Consider the following 20,867-nt stretch of genomic DNA (forward strand, 5'->3'; position numbering starts at 1 on the left):
CACTCAAATTATACCCGAGACCCCTATCTATCTGTGTTTCTGTCTGTCTGTCTGTCCAAGCCCCCACCCACCACTCAAATTATACCTGAGCCCCCTATCTATCTGTGTATCTGTCTGTCTGTCCCAACCCCCACCCACCACTCAAATTATACCCGAGACCCCTATCTATCTGTGTATCTGTCTGTCTGTCTGTCCCAGCCCCCACCCACCCCTCAAATTATACCTGAGCCCTCTATCTATCTGTGTATCTGTCTGTCTGTCCCAACCCCCGCCCACTACTCAAATTATACCTGAGACACCTATCTATCTGTGTTTCTGTCTGTCCCAACCCCCGCCCACCACTCAAATTATACCCGAGACCCCTATCTATCTGTGTATCTGTCTGTCCCAACCCCCGCCCACCACTCAAATTATACCTGACACCTCTATCTATCTGTGTATCTGTCTGTCCCAACCCCCGCCCACCACTCAAATTATACCTGAGCCCCCTATCTATCTGTGTATCTGTCTGTCTGTCCCAACCCCCACCCACCACTCAAATTATACCTGAGACCTCTATCTATCTATCTATCTATCTATCTATCTATCTATCTATCTATCTATCTATCTGTCTGTCTGTCTGTCTGTCTGTCTGTCCCAACCCCCACCCACCACTCAAATTATACCTGAGACCTCTATCTATCTGTGTATCTGTCTGTCTGTCCCAACCCCCGCCCACCACTCAAATTATACCTGAGCCCTCTATCTATCTGTGTGTCTGTCTGTCTGTCCCAACCCCCACCCACCACTCAAATTATACCTGAGCCCTCTATCTATCTGTGTATCTGTCTGTCTGTCTGTCCCAACCCCCGCCCACCACTCAAATTATACCCGAACCCCTATCTATCTGTGTATCTGTCTGTACCAACCCCCACCCACCACTCAAATTATACCTGAGCCCTCTATCTATCTGTATATCTGTCTGTCTGTCCCAACCCCCGCCCACCACTCAAATTATACCTGAGCCCCCTATCTATCTGTGTTTCTGTCTGTCTGTCCCAACCCCCGCCCACCACTCAAATTATACCCGAGACCCCTATCTATCTGTGTATCTGTCTGTCCCAACCCCCACCCACCACTCAAATTATACCTGAGCCCTCTATCTATCTGTGTATCTGTCTGTCTGTCCCAACCCCCACCCACCACTCAAATTATACCTGAGCCCTCTATCTATCTGTGTATCTGTCTGTCTGTCCCAACCCCCACCCACCACTCAAATTATACCTGAGCCCTCTATCTATCTGTGTTTCTGTCTGTCTGTCTGTCCCAACCCCCGCCCACCACTCAAATTATACCCGTGACCCCTATCTATCTGTGTATCTGTCTGTCCCAACCCCCGCCCACCACTCAAATTATACCTGAGCCCTCTATCTATCTGTGTATCTGTCTGTCTGTCCCAACCCCCGCCCACCACTCAAATTATACCTGAGACCTCTATCTATCTGTGTATCTGTCTGTCTGTCTGTCCCAGCCCCCACCCACCACTCAAATTATACCTGAGACCCCTATCTATCTGTGTATCTGTGTATCTGTCTGTCTGTCCCAACCCCCACCCACCACTCAAATTATACCTGAGCCCTCTATCTATCTGTGTATCTGTCTGTCCCAACCCCCGCCCACCGCTCAAATTATACCTGAGCCCTCTATCTATCTGTGTATCTGTCTGTCTGTCTGTCCCAGCCCCCACCCACCACTCAAATTATACCTGAGCCCTCTATCTATCTGTGTATCTGTCTGTCTGTCTGTCCCAGCCCCCACCCACCGCTCAAATTATACCTGAGCCCTCTATCTATCTGTGTATCTGTCTGTCTGTCTGTCCCAGCCCCCACCCACCACTCAAATTATACCTGAGACCTCTATCTATCTGTGTATCTGTCTGTCCCAACCCCCACCCACCACTCAAATTATACCTGAGACCCTCTATCTATCTGTGTATCTGTCTGTCTGTCCCAACCCCCGCCCACAACTCAAATTATACCTGAGCCCTCTATCTATCTGTGTATCTGTCTGTCTGTCTGTCTGTCTGTCCCAACCCCCACCCACAACTCAAATTATACCCGAGACCCCTATCTATCTGTGTATCTGTCTGTCTGTCCCAAACCCCGCCCAACGCTCAAATTATACCTGAGACCCTCTATCTATCTATCTGTCTGTCTATCTATCTGTGTAGCTGTCTGTCTATCTATCTGTCTGTCTATCTATCTGTGTATCTGTCTGTCTGACCCGAGCCCTGAAGGCGATTTCTGCTCTCCTCCTCCCATGCGGGGCTCCCAGCTTGATCTGTTGTCATACTGTTATCTCTTTAATAACATGTATTTTTATGTATTTTATATCTGCTAGTGGACACAGGTTGTCCTAGTTGTAATAAATTGTGCTATACCTTTCACACACGCATTAGGAGTGTGCGGTTTCCCTAATTTCCTACACACGTGCTTTGGGGTGAGCTTGTTCCTGGAAGGGCTGCCGTTCTCCCCAGCTATAAGCACCCCCTCAGCTCATTGCCAATCCAGGGTGGCTGGCAATATTGTTACTTATTTATTCCTTCTGTATATTTGCAGTATACATTCCTCCCATTTATAATTTGGGTTTACACATGTTAGCACTAAATATTGATTTTTTTTACAGACATTATAAGTTATGGTGGGTGAAAAAGTCGACAAAAAACCTCCACCGTTAGTATATAGCCAATAAAGAATATCACTTGTGAGCACGTTCACATGTCTTATACAGGTCTGCACCCTGCCTTTCAACCATTATCCCCCAGCATACAGTGCTCCCACTGCAGCAAGGGATTCTGGGAAATGACATGCAGCCCTGCCTTTCACCATTATCACCCAGCATACAGCGCTCCCACTGCAGCAAGGGATTCTGGGAAATGACATGCAGCCCCGCCTTTCACCATTATCCCCAGCATACAGCGCTCCCACTGCAGCAAGGGATTCTGGGAAATGACATGCACCCTGCCTTCACCATTATCCCCCAGCATACAGTGCTCCCACTGCAGCAAGGGATTCTGGGAAATGACATGCTGCCCTGCCTTTTACCATTATCCCTAGCATACAGTGCTCCCAAAGCAGCAAGGGATTCTGGGAAATTACATGCAGCCCTGCCTTTCGTCATTATCCCGCAGCACACAGCGCTCCCACTGCAGCAAGGGATTCTGGGAAATGACATGCAAATGAGCACACAATGTGTCACCTTTTGCCTGAAATCCATTTTTACATGGAGCCCTTATATACACCTTGAGCGCTGTTTTTTTCTTGTGCATATATATAAAAAAAAATGGGGCGGCCGGCACTCCCAATACCATAAACAGTTTGCGGTGCATGTCCTATACCAATAGTAAGAGAAAAGTAATCCACTCCAGCAGGAGCAGACACAAGACAGCACTCAAAGGTAAGTAAGAAAACTTGTATTCAAAAATAAACATAGCACAAACATGAGGAAGGTCCCACGAGGACCGAAACGTTGGTCATGTTTGTGCTATGTTTATTTTTGAATACAAGTTTTCTTACTTACCTTTGAGTGCTGTCTTGTGTCTGCTCCTGCTGGAGTGGATTACTGTTATTTATATATATATATATATATATATATATATATATATATATATATATATATATATATATATATACCATACGATACCGGTTGCAACACGACATCAAGGGACAGCACGCAGGTAAGTAAATCATGAATTTTCTATATTTGATAGAAGACACAAAAACCGTGAGAAAGGTCCCACTGGGGGACCGAAACGTCGGTTTTTGTGACTTCTATCAAATATAGAAAATTCATGAGTTACTTACCTGCGTGCTGTCCCTTGATGAGTTACTTACCTGCGTGCTGTCCCTTGATGAGTTACTTACCTGCGTGCTGTCCCTTGATGAGTTACTTACCTGCGTGCTGTCCCTTGATGAGTTACTTACCTGCGTGCTGTCCCTTGATGAGTTACTTACCTGCGTGCTGTCCCTTGATGAGTTACTTACCTGCGTGCTGTCCCTTGATGTCGTGTTGCAACCGGTATCGTATGGTCTGTTATTGCTTTATGGCAGGGGAGCGCAAACTTTTTGTGCTGCGCCCCCCTGTCTCTCTGCCCCCGGCTCTCGCGCCCCCCTGCCTTCCTTCAGGTGAGTCAGATGACGCTCGTGTGCGTGTGACGTCAGGTCACATGGTGCCGCGGCGTCTATTGACGCCGCGTTGCCATGGCGACGCAACACAGACGGCTGAATCCCGGTAAGTAAACAGTTGCAGGGGCCTCACGCGATCCCCCGGCATTTAATTTAAATGCCTGGGGGAAGAGCGCGGGGCCTCTGCAACTGCCCGCGCCCCCCCAGCACAATCTCCCGCCCCCCCTGGGGGTCGCGCCCCCCACTTTGCGCACCGCTGCTTTATGGGATAAGCACCAAAACTTATTTACTTGCATATGGTGTGCCGGCTGTGCATTGGATTCTATATATGTATGTATGTATGTATATGTATATATATTTATGTATGTATATATATGTATGTATGTGTATATATGTAATGTATGTATCTATGTATATATATATGTATGTATGTATGTATATATATATATATATGTATGTATGTATGTATATGTATATATATTTATGTATGTATATATATGTATGTATGTGTATATATGTAATGTATGTATCTATGTATATATATATGTATGTATGTATGTATATATATATATATATGTATGTATGTATGTATATGTATATATATTTATGTATGTATATATATGTATGTATGTGTATATATGTAATGTATGTATCTATGTATATATATATGTATGTATGTATGTATATATATATATATATGTATGTATGTATGTATATGTATATATATTTATGTATGTATATATATGTATGTATGTGTATATATGTAATGTATGTATCTATGTATATATATATATGTATGTATGTATATATATGTATGTATGTGTATATATGTAATGTATGTATCTATGTATATATATATGTATGTATGTATATATATGTATGTATGTGTATATATGTAATGTATGTATCTATGTATATATATATGTATGTATCTATGTATATATATATGTATATATGTATGTATGTATGTATGTATATGTATGTATCTATGAATGTAGGATCCAGAAGCAGGGGACACAGGCACAGTATGTGTGCAATGTAGGGATATTACTTATGTCTGTGGGTGAACGTTGGATGTCGGCCACTACAGACGGCCAGGAGCATCCTGTATCTACAAATGTATATATAGTGTCTGTGTATAGATATATATATATATAATATATAAGACTTTTTACATACACATGTTAAAAGTATTGGCTGTATTGTGTGATTTATAATATGTCTACTACTGGTTGCACACATATATATATATATGGGTGTGTGTTTCTATAGACAATGTATATTTTTGTGTGTGTGTTTCTGGTCAGTTCATGTCTGAGAATCGGCTGCACTACAAGAACGCGCGGACTAGGGAGCTGGACTCAATACTGGGAGACCTGCACTGTGACATCAGAGGTGAGTGAGGTCACACGGGGGGACAGGCAGAGCCACGAGACCTGCACTGTGACATCAGAGGTGAGCGAGGTCACACAGGGGGACAGGCAGAGCCACGAGACCTGCACTGTGACATCAGAGGTGAGTGAGGTCACACAGGGGGACAGGCAGAGCCACGAGACCTGCACTGTGACATCAGAGGTGAGCGAGGTCACACGGGGGGACAGGCAGAGCCACGAGACCTGCACTGTGACATCAGAGGTGAGTGAGGTCACACAGGGGGACAGGCAGAGCCACGAGACCTGCACTGTGACATCAGAGGTGAGCGAGGTCATACGGGGGGACAGGCAGAGCCAGGAGACCTGCACTGTGACATCAGAGGTGAGCGAGGTCACACGGGGGGACAGGCACAGCCACCAGACCTGCACTGTGACATCAGAGGTGAGCGAGGTCACACGGGGGGACAGGCAGAGCCACGAGACCCGCACTGTGACATCAGAGGTGATCGAGGTCACACGGGGGGACAGGCAGAGCCGGGAGACCTGCACTGTGACATCAGAGGTAAGCGAGGTCACACGGGGGGACAGGCAGAGCCAGGAGACCTGCACTGTGACATCAGAGGTGAGCAAGGTCACACAGGGGGACAGGCAGAGCCACGAGACCTGCACTGTGACATCAGAGGTGAGCGAGGTCACACGGGGGGACAGGCAGAGCGACGATACCTGCACTGTGACATCAGAGGTGAGCGAGGTCACACAGGGGGACAGGCAGAGCCAGGAGACCTGCACTGTGACATCAGAGGTGAGCGAGATCACACAGGGGGACAGGCAGAGCCACGAGACCTGCACTGTGACATCAGAGGTGAGCGAGGTCACATGGGGGGACAGGCAGAGCCACGAGACCTGCACTGTGACATCAGAGGTGAGCGAGGTCACACGGAGGGACAGGCAGAGCCAGGAGACCTGCACTGTGACATCAGAGGTGAGCGAGGTCACACGGGGGACAGGCAGAGCCAGGAGACCTGCACTGTGACATCAGAGGTGAGCGAGGTCACACGGGGGGAGAGGCAGAGCCAGGAGACCTGCACTGTGACATCAGAGGTGAGCGAGGTCACACGGGGGGACAGGCAGAGCCACGATACCTACACTGTGACATCAGAGGTGAGCAAGGTCACACAGGGGGACAGGCAGAGCCACGAGACCTGCACTGTGACATCAGAGGTGAGCGAGGTCACACGGGGGGACAGGCAGAGCGACGATACCTGCACTGTGACATCAGAGGTGAGCGAGGTCACACAGGGGGACAGGCAGAGCCACGAGACCTGCACTGTGACATCAGAGGTGAGCGAGGTCACACGGGGGGACAGGCAGAGCCACGATACCTGCACTGTGACATCAGAGGTGAGCGAGGTCACACGGGGGGACAGGCAGAGCCACGAGACCTGCACTGTGACATCAGAGGTGAGCGAGGTCACACGGGGGGACAGGCAGAGCCACGAGACCCGCACTGTGACATCAGAGGTGATCGAGGTCACACGGGGGGACAGGCAGAGCCGGGAGACCTGCACTGTGACATCAGAGGTGAGCGAGGTCACACGGGGGGACAGGCAGAGCGACGATACCTGCACTGTGACATCAGAGGTGAGCGAGGTCACACAAGGGGACAGGCAGAGCCAGGAGACCTGCACTGTGACATCAGAGGTGAGCGAGATCACACAGGGGGACAGGCAGAGCCACGAGACCTGCACTGTGACATCAGAGGTGAGCGAGGTCACACGGGGGGACAGGCAGAGCCACGAGACCTGCACTGTGACATCAGAGGTGAGCGAGGTCACACGGGGGGACAGGCAGAGCCAGGAGACCTGCACTGTGACATCAGAGGTGAGCGAGGTCACACGGGGGACAGGCAGAGCCAGGAGACCTGCACTGTGACATCAGAGGTGAGCGAGGTCACACGGGGGGACAGGCAGAGCCAGGAGACCTGCACTGTGACATCAGAGGTGAGCGAGGTCACACGGGGGGACAGGCAGAGCCACGATACCTACACTGTGACATCAGAGGTGAGCAAGGTCACACAGGGGGACAGGCAGAGCCACGAGACCTACACTGTGACATCAGAGGTGAGCGAGGTCACACGGGGGGACAGGCAGAGCGACGATACATGCACTGTGACATCAGAGGTGAGCGAGGTCACACAGGGGGACAGGCAGAGCCACGAGACCTGCACTGTGACATCAGAGGTGAGCGAGGTCACACGGGGGGACAGGCAGAGCCACGATACCTGCACTGTGACATCAGAGGTGAGCGAGGTCACACGGGGGGACAGGCAGAGCCACGAGACCTGCACTGTGACATCAGAGGTGAGCGAGGTCACACGGGGGGACAGGCAGAGCCAAGAGACCTGCACTGTGACATCAAAGGTGAGCGAGGTCACACGGGGGGACAGGCAGAGCCAGGAGACCTGCACTGTGACATCAGAGGTGAGCAAGGTCACACGGGGGGACAGGCAGAGCCAGGAGACCTGCACTGTGACATCAGAGGTGAGCGAGGTCACACAGGGGGACAGGCAGAGCCAGGAGACCTGCACTGTGACATCAGAGGTGAGCGAGGTCACACGGGGGGACAGGCAGAGCCACGAGACCTGCACTGTGACATCAGAGGTGAGTGAGGTCATGCAGGGGGACAGGCAGAGCCAGGAGACCTGCACTGTGACATCAGAGGTGAGCGAGGTAACACGGGGGACAGGCAGAGCCAGGAGACCTGCACTGTGACATCAGAGGTGAGCAGGTCACACGGGGGACAGGCAAAGCCACGAGACCTGCACTGTGACATCAGAGGTGAGCGAGGTCACACGGGGGGACAGGCACAGCCACCAGACCTGCACTGTGACATCAGAGGTGAGCGAGGTCACACGGGGGGACAGGCAGAGCCACGAGACCTGCACTGTGACATCAGAGGTGAGCGAGGTCACACGGGGGGACAGGCAGAGCCACGATACCTACACTGTGACATCAGATGTGAGCGAGGTCACACGGGGGGACAGGCAGAGCGACGATACCTGCACTGTGACATCAGAGGTGAGCGAGGTCACACGGGGGGACAGGCAGAGCCAGGAGACCTGCACTGTGACATCAGAGGTGAGCGAGGTCACACGGGGGGACAGGCAGAGCCAGGAGACCTGCACTGTGACATCAGAGGTGAGCGAGGTAACACGGGGGACAGGCAGAGCCAGGAGACCTGCACTGTGACATCAGAGGTGAGCGAGGTCACACGGGGGGACAGGCAGAGGCACGAGACCTGCACTGTGACATCAGAGGTGAGCGAGGTCACACGGGGGGACAGGCAGAGCCACGAGACCTGCACTGTGACATCAGAGGTGAGCGAGGTCACACGGGGGGACAGGCAGAGCCACGATACCTGCACTGTGACATCAGAGGTGAGCGAGGTCACACGGGGGGACAGGCAGAGCCACGAGACCTGCACTGTGACATCAGAGGTGAGCGAGGTCACACGGGGTACAGCCAGAGCCACGAGACCTGCACTGTGACATCAGAGGTGAGCGAGGTCACACGGGGGGACAGCCAGAGCCACGAGACCTGCACTGTGACATCAGAGGTGAGCGAGGTCACACGGGGGGACAGCCAGAGCCACGAGACCTGCACTGTGACATCAGAGGTGAGCGAGGTCACACAGGGGGACAGGCAGAGCCACGAGACCTGCACTGTGACATCAGAGGTGAGCGAGGTCACACAGGGGGACAGGCAGAGCCAGGAGACCTGCACTGTGACATCAGAGGTGAGCGAGGTCACACGGGGGGACAGGCAGAGCCAGGAGACCTGCACTGTGACATCAGAGGTGAGCGAGGTCACACGGGGGACAGGCAGAGCCAGGAGACCTGCACTGTGACATCAGAGGTGAGCGAGGTCACACGGGGGGACAGGCAGAGCCACGAGACCTGCACTGTGACATCAGAGGTGAGCGAGGTCACACGGGGGGACAGGCAGAGCCACGATACCTGCACTGTGACATCAGAGGTGAGCGAGGTCACACGGGGGACAGGCAGAGCCACGAGACCTGCACTGTGACATCAGAGGTGAGCGAGGTCACACGGGGGACAGCAGAGCCACGAGACCTGCACTGTGACATCAGAAGTGAGCAGATCACGCAGGGGAGGCAGAGCCAGGAGGCCTGCACTGTGACAGGTGAGTGAGGTCACATGGGGGGAAGCAGATCCACGGGACTTGCACTGTGACATCAGAGGTGAACGAGGTCACATGGGGGAGGCAGCTCCAGGATAACTGCACTGTGACATCAGAGGTGAGCGAGGTCACATGGAGGGAAGCAGAGCCACGAGACCTGCACTGTGACATCAGAGGTGAACGAGGTCACATGGAGGCAGGAGGCCTGCACTGTGACATCAGAGGTGAGCGATGTCACATGGGGGGAAGCAGAGCCAGGAGACCTGCACTGTGACATCAGAGGTGAACGAGGTAACATGGAGGCAGGAGGCCTGCACTGTGACATCAGAGGTGAGCGAGGTCACATGGGGGGAAGCAGAGCCAGGAGACCTGCACTGTGACATCAGAGGTGAGCGAGGTCACATGGGGGAAGCAGAGCCAGGAGACCTGCACTGTGACATCAGAGGTGAGCGAGGTCACATGGGGGGAAGCAGAGCCAGGAGGGCTGCACTGTGACATCAGAGGTGAACGAGGTCACACATAGAGAGTCAGTGGAAGAGTACAGAAGGGGGGGGGGAAGTGACAGAGGTCACACATAGAGAGTCAGTGGAAGAGTACAGAATGGGGGGGGGGGAGAGTGACAGAGGTCACACATAGAGAGTCAGTGGAAGAGTACAGAAGGGGGGGGGGTGACAGAGGTCACACATAGAGAGTCAGTGGAAGAGTACAGAAGGGGGGGGGAGTGACAGAGGTTACACATAGAGAGTCAGTGGAAGAGTACAGAAGGGGGGGGGGAGAGTGACAGAGGTCACACAGAGAGTCAGTGGAAGAGTACAGAAGGGGGGGGAGAGTGACAGAGGTCACACATAGAGAGTCAGTGGAAGAGTACAGAAGGGGGGGGAGTGACAGAGGTCACACATAGAGAGTCAGTGGAAGAGTACAGAAGGGGGGGGAGTGACAGAGGTCACACATAGAGAGTCAGTGGAAGAGTACAGAAGGAGGGGGGAGTGACAGAGGTCACACATAGAGAGTCAGTGGAAGAGTACAGAAGGGGGGGGGAGTGACAGAGGTCACACATAGAGAGTCAGTGGAAGAGTACAGAAGGGGGGGGGTGACAGAGGTCACACATAGAGAGTCAGTGGAAGAGTACAGAAGGGGGGGGAGTGACAGAGGTCACACATAGAGAGTCAGTGGAAGAGTACAAAAGGGGGGGGAGTGACAGAGGTCACACATAGAGAGTCAGTGGAAGAGTACAGAAGGGGGGGGGGTGACAGAGGTCACACATAGAGAGTCAGTGGAAGAGTACAGAAGGGGGGGGGAGTGACAGAGGTCACACATAGAGAGTCAGTGGAAGAGTACAGAAGGGGGGGGGGGGGAGTGACAGAGGTCACACATAGAGAGTCAGTGGAAGAGTACAGAAGGGGGGGGGAGTGACAGAGGTCACACATAGAGAGTCAGTGGAAGAGTACAGAAGGGGGGGGGTGACAGAGGTCACACATAGAGAGTCAGTGGAAGAGTACAGAAGGGGGGGGGAGTGACAGAGGTCACACATAGAGAGTCAGTGGAAGAGTACAGAAGGGGGGGGGGTGACAGAGGTCACACATAGAGAGTCAGTGGAAGAGTACAGAAGGGGGGGGAGTGACAGAGGTCACACATAGAGAGTCAGTGGAAGAGTACAGAAGGGGGGGGAGTGACAGAGGTCACACATAGAGAGTCAGTGGAAGAGTACAGAAGGGGGGGGGTGACAGAGGTCACACATAGAGAATCAGTGGAAGAGTACAGAAGGTGGGGGGGGGGGGTGACAGAGGTCACACATAGAGAGTCAGTGGAAGAGTACAGAAGGGGGGGGGTGACAGAGGTCACACATAGAGAGTCAGTGGAAGAGTACAGAAGGGGGGGGAGTGACAGAGGTCACACATAGAGAGTCAGTGGAAGAGTACAGAAGGGGGGGGGTGACAGAGGTCACACATAGAGAGTCAGTGGAAGAGTACAGAAGGGGGGGGGGGTGACAGAGGTCACACATAGAGAATCAGTGGAAGAGTACAGAAGGTGGGGGGGTGACAGAGGTCACACATAGAGAGTCAGTGGAAGAGTACAGAAGGGGGGGGGGGTGACAGAGGTCACACATAGAGAGTCAGTGGAAGAGTACAGAAGGTGGGGGGGGGGGTGACAGAGGTCACACATAGAGAGTCAGTGGAAGAGTACAGAAGGTGGGGGGGGGTGACAGAGGTCACACATAGAGAGTCAGTGGAAGAGTACAGAAGGTGGGGGGGGGTGACAGAGGTCACACATAGAGAGTCAGTGGAAGAGTACAGAAGGTGGGGGGGGGGTGACAGAGGTCACACATAGAGAGTCAGTGGAAGAGTACAGAAGGGGGGGGGGAGTGACAGAGGTCACACATAGAGAGTCAGTGGAAGAGTACAGAAGGTGGGGGGGGGTGACAGAGGTCACACATAGAGAGTCAGTGGAAGAGTACAGAAGGTGGGGGGGGTGACAGAGGTCACACATAGAGAGTCAGTGGAAGAGTACAGAAGGGGGGGGGTGACAGAGGTCACACATAGAGAGTCAGTGGAAGAGTACAGAAGGGGGGGAGTGACAGAGGTCACACATAGAGAGTCAGTGGAAGAGTACAGAAGGGGGGGGGGGAGTGACAGAGGTCACACATAGAGAGTCAGTGGAAGAGTACAGAAGGGGGGGGGGAGTGACAGAGGTCACACATAGAGAGTCAGTGGAAGAGTACAGAAGGGGGGGGGGTGACAGAGGTCACACATAGAGAGTCAGTGGAAGAGTACAGAAGGGGGGGGGGAGTGACAGAGGTCACACATAGAGAGTCAGTGGAAGAGTACAGAAGGGGGGGGAGTGACAGAGGTCACACATAGAGAGTCAGTGGAAGAGTACAGAAGGGGGGGGGGTGACAGAGGTCACACATAGAGAATCAGTGGAAGAGTACAGAAGGTGGGGGGGGGGGTGACAGAGGTCACACATAGAGAGTCAGTGGAAGAGTACAGAAGGGGGGGGGTGACAGAGGTCACACATAGAGAGTCAGTGGAAGAGTACAGAAGGGGGGGGAGTGACAGAGGTCACACATAGAGAGTCAGTGGAAGAGTACAGAAGGGGGGGGGTGACAGAGGTCACACATAGAGAGTCAGTGGAAGAGTACAGAAGGGGGGGGGTGACAGAGGTCACACATAGAGAATCAGTGGAAGAGTACAGAAGGTGGGGGGGTGACAGAGGTCACACATAGAGAGTCAGTGGAAGAGTACAGAAGGGGGGGGGGGTGACAGAGGTCACACATAGAGAGTCAGTGGAAGAGTACAGAAGGTGGGGGGGGGCTGACAGAGGTCACACATAGAGAGTCAGTGGAAGAGTACAGAAGGTGGGGGGGGGGGTGACAGAGGTCACACATAGAGAGTCAGTGGAAGAGTACAGAAGGTGGGGGGGGGTGACAGAGGTCACACATAGAGAGTCAGTGGAAGAGTACAGAAGGTGGGGGGGGGGGTGACAGAGGTCACACATAGAGAGTCAGTGGAAGAGTACAGAAGGGGGGGGAGTGACAGAGGTCACACATAGAGAGTCAGTGGAAGAGTACAGAAGGTGGGGGGGGGGGTGACAGAGGTCACACATAGAGAGTCAGTGGAAGAGTACAGAAGGTGGGGGGGGTGACAGAGGTCACACATAGAGAGTCAGTGGAAGAGTACAGAAGGGGGGGGGGGGTGACAGAGGTCACACATAGAGAGTCAGTGGAAGAGTACAGAAGGGGGGGGGAGTGACAGAGGTCACAAAGAGTCAGTGGCAGAGTTTGCTTTGCTCCACACCCTTCAGATCACGAGACCCTGATCATGCACCAGCTGCAGACGCTTGTCCTGGAGAGATCTGCTGTGTTATACACTGTGACGGAGTATGTCGGGCAGCTGGACGCCCTGCTGGCCATGGCAGTGACTGCACGCGAGAACGCATACACCCGCCCTCGCTACTCCCCTCCAACACCATCCGCATCAAGGAAGGGAGGTGATTAGCAGTCAGTTCTGGAGGTGCCAGGCTCTGTATATATCCCCCTGTGCCAGCCCTAGAGGTGCCAGGCTCTGTATATATCCCCCGGTGCCAGCCCTACAGGTGCCAGGCTCTGTATATATCCCCTGTGCCAGCCCTAGAGGTGCCAGGCTCTGTATATCCCCCTGTGCCAGCCATAGAGGTGCCAGGCTCTGTATATCCCCCTGTGCCAGCCCTAGAGGTGCCAGGCTCTGTATATCCCCCTGTGCCAGCCCTAGAGGTGCCAGGCTCTGTATATCCCCCTGTGCCAGCCCTAGAGGTGCCAGGCTCTGTATATCCCCCTGTGCCAGCCCTAGAGGTGCCAGGCTCTGTATATCCCCCTGTGCCAGCCCTAGAGGTGCCAGGCTCTGTATATCCCCCTGTGCCAGGCTCTGTATATCCCCCTGTGCCAGCCCTAGAGGTGCCAGGCTCTGTATATCCCCCTGTGCCAGCCCTAGAGGTGCCAGGCTCTGTATATCCCCCTGTGCCAGCCCTAGAGGTGCCAGGCTCTGTATATCCCCATGTTCCAGCTCTAGAGGTGCTAGGCTCTGTATATAACCCCCCGTGCCAGCCCTAGAGGTGCCAGGCTCTGTATATCCCCCTGTGCCAGCCCTAGAGGTGCCAGGCTCTGTATATATCCCCCTGTGCCAGCCCTAGAGGTGCCAGGCTCTGTATATCCCCCTGTGCCAGCCCTAGAGGTGCCAGGCTCTGTTTATCCCCCTGTGCCAGCCCTAGAGGTGCCAGGCTCTGTATATCCCCCCTGTGCCAGCCCTAGAGGTGCCAGGCTCTGTTTATAACCCCCCGTGCCAGCCCTAGAGGTGCCAGGCTCGGTTTATCCCCCTGTGCCGGCCCTAGAGGTGCCAGGCTCTGTATATCCCCCCTGTGCCAGCCCTAGAGGTGCCAGGCTCTGTATATCCCCCTGTGCCGGCCCTAGAGGTGCCAGGCTCTGTATATATCCCCCTGTGCCAGCCCTAGAGGTGCCAAGCTCTGTATATCCCCCTGTGTCAGCCCTAGAGGTGCCAGGCTCTTTATATGCCCCATGTGCCAGCCCTAGAGGTGCCAGGCTCTGTATTTGCCCCATGTGCCAGCCCTAGAGGTGCCAGGCTCTGTATATCCCCCTGTGCCAGCCATAGAGGTGCCAGGCTCTGTATATCCCCCTGTGCCAGCCCTAGAGGTGCCAGGCTCTGTATATCCCCCTGTGCCAGCCCTAGAGGTGCCAGGCTCTGTATATCCCCCTGTGCCAGCCCTAGAGGTGCCAGGCTCTGTATATCCCCCTGTGCCAGCCCTAGAGGTGCAGGCTCTGTATATGCCCCCTGTGCCAGCCCTAGAGGTGCCAGGCTCTGTATATCCCCCTGTGCCAGCCCTAGAGGTGCCAGGCTCTGTATATCCCCCTGTGCCAGCCCTAGAGGTGCCAGGCTCTGTATATCCCCCTGTGCCAGCCCTAGAGGTGTCAGGCTCTGTATATCCCCCTGTGCCAGCCCTAGAGGTGCCAGGCTCTGTATATCCCCCTGTGCCAGCCCTAGAGGTGCCAGGCTCTGTATATCCCCCTGTGCCAGCCCTAGAGGTGCCAGGCTCTGTATATCCCCCTGTGCCAGCCCTAGAGGTGCCAGGCTCTGTATATCCCCCTGTGCCAGCCTAGAGGTGCCAGGCTCTGTATATCCCCCGTGCCAGCCCTAGAGGTGCCAGGCTCTGTATATCCCCCTGTGCCAGCCCTAGAGGTGCCAGGCTCTGTATATCCCCCCTGTGCCAGCCCTAGAGGTGCCAGGCTCTGTATATCCCCCCCCCCCCCCGTACCAGCCCTAGAGGTGCCAGGCTCTGTATATCCCCCTGTGCCAGCCCTAGAGGTGCCAGGCTCTGTATATCCCCCTGTGCCAGCCCTAGAGGTGCCAGGCTCTGTATATCCCCTGTGCCAGCCCTAGAGGTGCCAGGCTCTGTATATGCCCCTGTGCCAGCCCTAGAGGTGCCAGGCTCTGTATATCCCCCTGTGCCAGCCCTAGAGGTGCCAGGCTCTGTATATGCCCCCTGTGCCAGCCCTAGAGGTGCCAGGCTCTGTATATCCCCATGTGCCAGCCCTAGAGGTGCCAGGCTCTGTATATCCCCCTGTGCCAGCCCTAGAGGTGCCAGGCTCTGTATATCCCCCTGTGCCAGCCCTAGAGGTGCCAGCTCTGTATATGCCCCATGTGCCAGCCCTAGAGGTGCCAGGCTCTGTATATCCCCCTGAGCCAGCCCTAGAGGTGCCAGGCTCTGTATATGCCCCTGTGCCAGCCCTAGAGGTGCCAGGCTCTGTATATGCCCCATATGCCAGCCCTAGAGGTGCCAGGCTCTGTATATCCCCCTGTGCCAGCCCTAGAGGTGCCAGACTTTGTATATCCCCCTGTGCCAGCCCTAGAGGTGCCAGGCTCTATATCCCCCTGTGCCAGCCCTAGAGGTGCCAGGCTCTGTATATGCCCCCTGTGCCAGCCCTAGAGGTGCCAGGCTCTGTATATCAACCTGTGCCAGCCCTAGAGGTGCCAGGCTCTGTATATCCCCCCCCCTGTGCCAGCCCTAGAGGTGCCAGGCTCTGTATATCCCCCCCCTGTGCCAGCACTAGAGGTGCCAGGCTCTCTATATACCCCTGTGCCAGCCCTAGAGGTGCCAGGCTCTGTATATCCCCCCTGTGCCAGCCCTAGAGGTGCCAGGCTCTGTATATCCCCCTGTGCCAGCCCTAGAGGTGCCTGGCTCTGTCTATGCCCCTGTGCCAGCCCTAGAGGTGCCAGGCTCTGTCTATGCCCCATGTGCCAGGCTCTGCTCTCTCGCAGACACCCCCTCATGGAGTTCTGCTCTCGAACCTTCGTCCCAAACCCCGTGCAGAGCGAAGAGGAGGAGAAAAGAGTAAAGATTTTGACGGGACCCAATTCCTCTGGGAAGAGCGTGTATCTGAAACAGGTGAGAGGGAGAGAGGAGGAGAGGGAGAGAGGGGGAGAGGGAGAGAGGGAGAGAGGGGGAGAGGAAAATCCAAAGGGAGAAATATATTGGGTGAGAAGAGGAAGAATGTTTGTCTCATTTTCTCTCCTTCATTCTTTCCTCCCCCCTCTCCCCATGTCTCTCTTTCCTCCCCCCTCTCCCCATGTCTCTCTTCCTCTCTCCCCCCTCTCCCCATGTCTCTCTTTCCTCTCTCCCCCCTCTCCCCATGTCTCTCTTTCCTCTCTCCCCATCTCTCTCTTTCCTCTCTCCCCCATATCCCATGTCTCTCTTTCCTCTCTCCCCTCTCTCCCCATGTCTCTCTTTCCTCCCCCCTCTCCCCATGTCTCTTTCCTCTCTCCCCCATCTCCCCATGTCTCTCTTTCCTCCCCCTCTCCCCATGTCTCTCTTTCCTCCCTCCCACTCTCACCATGTCTCTTTCCTCTCTCCCCCATCTCCCCATGTCTCTCTTTCCTCTCTCCCCCATCTCCCCATGTCTCTCTTTCCTCTCTCCCCTCTCCCCATGTCTCTCTTTCCTCTCTCCCCATATCCCCATGTCTCTCTTTCCTCCCTCCCCCCTCTCCCCATGTTTCTCTTTCCTCTCTCCCCCATCTCCCCATGTCTCTCTTTCCTCCCCCTCTCCCCATGTCTCTCTTCCTCTCTCTCCCATATCCCCATGTCTCTCTTTCCTCTCTCCCCCTCTCCCCATGTCTCTCTTTCCTCCCTCCCCCCTCTCCCCATGTCTCTCTTCCTCTCTCCCCCATCTCGCCATGTCTCTCTTTCCTCCGTCCCCCCTCTCCCCATGTCTCTCTTTTCTCCTCCCCATCTCACCATGTCTCTCTTTCCTCTCTCCCCCATCTCCCCATGTCTCTCTTTCTCCCTCCCCCTCTCCCCATGTCTCTTTCCTCTCTCCCCCATCTCCCCATGTCTCTCTTTCCTTTCTCCCCCATCTCCACATGTATCTCTTTCCTCCCCCCTCTCCCCATGTCTCTCTTTCCTCCCCCCTCTCCCCACGTCTCTCTTTCCTCTCTCCCCCATATCCCCATGTCTCTCTTTCCTCTCTCCCCAATCTCCCCATGTCTCTCTTTCCTCTCTCCCCCTCTCCCCATGTCTCTCTTTCCTCTTTCCCACATATCCTCATGTCTCTCTTTCCTCCCCCTCTCCCCATGTCTCTCTTTCCTCTCTCCCCCATATCCCCATGTCTCTCTTTCCTCCCTCCCCCCTCTCCCCATGTCTCTCTTTCCTCTCTCCCCCATATCCCCATGTCTCTTTCCTCTCTCCACCATATCCCCATGTCTCTTTCCTCTCTCCCCCATATCCCCATGTCTCTTTCATCTCTCCCCCATATCCCCCATGTCTCTTTCCCCTCTCCCCCATCTCCCCATGTCTCTCTTTCCTCCCCCCTCTCCCCATGTCTCTCTTTCCTCTCTCCCCATATCCCCATGTCTCTTTCCTCTCTCCCCCATCTCCCCATGTCTCTCTTTCCTCCCTCCCCCATATCCCCATGTCTCTTTCCACTCTCCCCCCTCTCCCCATGTCTCTTTCCTCTCTCCCCCATCTCCCCATGTCTCTCTTTCCTCCCCCCTCTCCCCATGTCTCTCTTTCCTCTCTCCCCCATATCCCCATGTCTCTCTTTCCTCTCTCCCCCATATCCCCATGTCTCTCTTTCCTCCCTGCCCCCTCTCTCCATGTCTCTCTTTCCTCTCTCCCCCATATCCCCATGTCTCTCTTTCCTCCCTCCCCCCTCTCCCCATGTCTCTTTCCTCTCTCCCCCATCTCCCCATGTCTCTCTTTCCTCTCTCCCCATCTCCCCATGTCTCTCTTTCCTCTCTCCCCCATCTCCCCATGTCTCTCTTTCCTCTCTCCCCCATTTTCCCATGTCTCTCTTTCCTCCCTCCCCCATATCCCCATGTCTCTTTCCTCTCTCCCCCCTCTCCCCATGTCTCTTTCCTCTCTCCCCCATCTCCTCATGTCTCTCTTTCCTCCCCTTCTCCCCATGTCTCTCTTTCCTCTCTCCCCCATCTCCCCATGTCTCTCTTTCCTCTCTCCCCCCTCTCCCCATGTCTCTGTTTCCTCTCTCCCCCATCTCCCATGTCTCTCTTTCCTCTCTCCCCCCCTCTCCCCATGTCTCTCTTTCCTCTCTCCCCCATCTCCCCATGTCTCTCTTTCCTCTCTCCCCCCTCTCCCCATGTCTCTCTTTCCTCTCTCCCCCCTCTCCCCATGTCTCTCTTTCCTCTCTCCCCCATCTCCCCATGTCTCTCTTTCCTCTCTCCCCCATCTCCCCATGTCTCTCTTTCCTCTCTCCCCCCTCTCCCCATGTCTCTGTTTCCTCTCTCCCCCATCTCCCCATGTCTCTCTTTCCTCACTCCCCCCTCTCCCCATGTCTCTCTTTCCTCCCTCCCCCCCTCTCCCCATGTCTCTCTTTCCTCCCTCCCCCCTCTCCCCATGTCTCTCTTTCCTCCCTCCCCCATCTCCCCATGTCTCTCTTTCCTCCCTCCCCCCCTCTCCCCATGTCTATCTTTCCTCCCTCCCCCCTCTCCCCATGTCTCTCTTTCCTCTCTCCCCCCTCTCCCCATGTCTCTCTTTACTCTCCCCCCCCTCTCCCCATGTCTCTCTTTCCTCTCTCCCCCATATCCCAATGTCTCTTTCCTCTCTCCCCCATATCCCCATGTCTCTCTTTCCTCCCTCCCCCCTCTCCCCATGTCTCTGTTTCCTCTCTCCCCCATATCCCATGTCTCTCTATCCTCTCTCCCCCCTCTCCCATGTCTCTGTTTCCTCTCTCCCATGTCTCTCTTTCCTCCCTCCCCCCTCTCCCATGTCTCTCTTTCCTCTCTCCCCCCTCTCCCCATGTCTCTATTTTCTCCCTCCCCCTCTCCCCATGTCTCTCTTTTCTCCTCCCCCCTCTCCCCATGTCTCTTTTCTCCCTCCCCCCTCTCCCCATGTCTCTCTTTCCTCTCTCCCCCATCTCCCCATGTCTCTCTTTCCTCTCTCCCCCATTTTCCCATGTCTCTCTTTCCTCCCTCCCCCATATCCCCATGTCTCTTTCCTCTCTCCCCCCTCTCCCCATGTCTCTTTCCTCTCTCCCCCATCTCCTCATGTCTCTCTTTCCTCCCCTTCTCCCCATGTATCTCTTTCCTCTCTCCCCCATATCCCCATGTCTCTCTTTCCTCTCTCCCCATCTCCCCATGTCTCTCTTTCCTCTCTACCCCATCTCCCCATGTCTCTCTTTCCTCTCTCCCCCCCTCTCCCCATGTCTCTCTTCCTCTCTCCCCCATCTCCCCATGTCTCTCTTTCCTCTCTCCCCCCTCTCCCCATGTCTCTCTTTCCTCTCTCCCCCCTCTCCCCATGTCTCTCTTTCCTCTCTCCCCCATCTCCCCATGTCTCTCTTTCCTCTCTCCCCCATCTCCCCATGTCTCTCTTTCCTCTCTCCCCCCTCTCCCCATGTCTCTGTTTCCTCTCTCCCCCATCTCCCATGTCTCTCTTTCCTCACTCCCCCCTCTCCCCATGTCTCTCTTTCCTCCCTCCCCCCTCTCCCCATGTCTCTCTTTCCTCCCTCCCCCCTCTCCCCATGTCTCTCTTTCCTCCCTCCCCCATCTCCCCATGTCTCTCTTTCCTCCCTCCCCCCTCTTCCCATATCTCTTTCTCTCTCCCCCCTCTCCCCATGTCTCTCTTTACTCTCCCCCCCCTCTCCCCATGTCTCTCTTTCCTCTCTCCCCCATATCCCAATGTCTCTTTCCTCTCTCCCCCATATCCCCATGTCTCTCTTTCCTCCCTCCCCCCTCTCCCCATGTCTCTGTTTCCTCTCTCCCCCATATCCCCATGTCTCTCTATCCCTCTCTCCCCCCTCTCCCCATGTCTCTGTTTCCTCTCTCCCCCATATCCCCATGTCTCTCTTTCCTCCCTCCCCCCTCTCCCCATGTCTCTCTTTCCCCCTCCCCCTCTCCCATGTCTCTCTTCTCTCTCCCCCATCTCCCCATGTCTCTCTTTCCTCTCTCCCCCATCTCCCCATGTCTCTCTTTCCTCCCTCCCCCTCTCCCCATGTCTCTCTTTCCTCTCTCCCCCCTCTCCCATGTCTCTCTTTTCTCCCTCCCCCCTCTCCCCATGTCTCTCTTTCCTCCCTCCCCCCCTCATCCCCATGTCTCTCTTTCCTCTCTCCCCATCTCCCCATGTCTCTCTTTTCCTCC

General features: G+C 54.7%; 1 protein-coding gene across 1 annotated transcript in view; it reads left to right on the forward strand.

The window, feature by feature from the left end:
* Positions 1-20,867, forward strand: part of MSH5 (mutS homolog 5) — an 89,589-nt gene that overhangs the window by 54,736 nt on the left and 13,986 nt on the right. The window contains 4 exon segments of the mRNA XM_075583268.1: positions 5,471-5,558; positions 13,537-13,689; positions 13,692-13,722; positions 16,542-16,668. Of these exon segments, the coding sequence (XP_075439383.1) occupies positions 5,471-5,558; positions 13,537-13,689; positions 13,692-13,722; positions 16,542-16,668 (399 nt within the window).

Source organism: Ascaphus truei, unplaced genomic scaffold (assembly GCF_040206685.1).
Source record: "Ascaphus truei isolate aAscTru1 unplaced genomic scaffold, aAscTru1.hap1 HAP1_SCAFFOLD_306, whole genome shotgun sequence".
NCBI classification, from domain to species: Eukaryota; Metazoa; Chordata; class Amphibia; order Anura; family Ascaphidae; genus Ascaphus; species Ascaphus truei.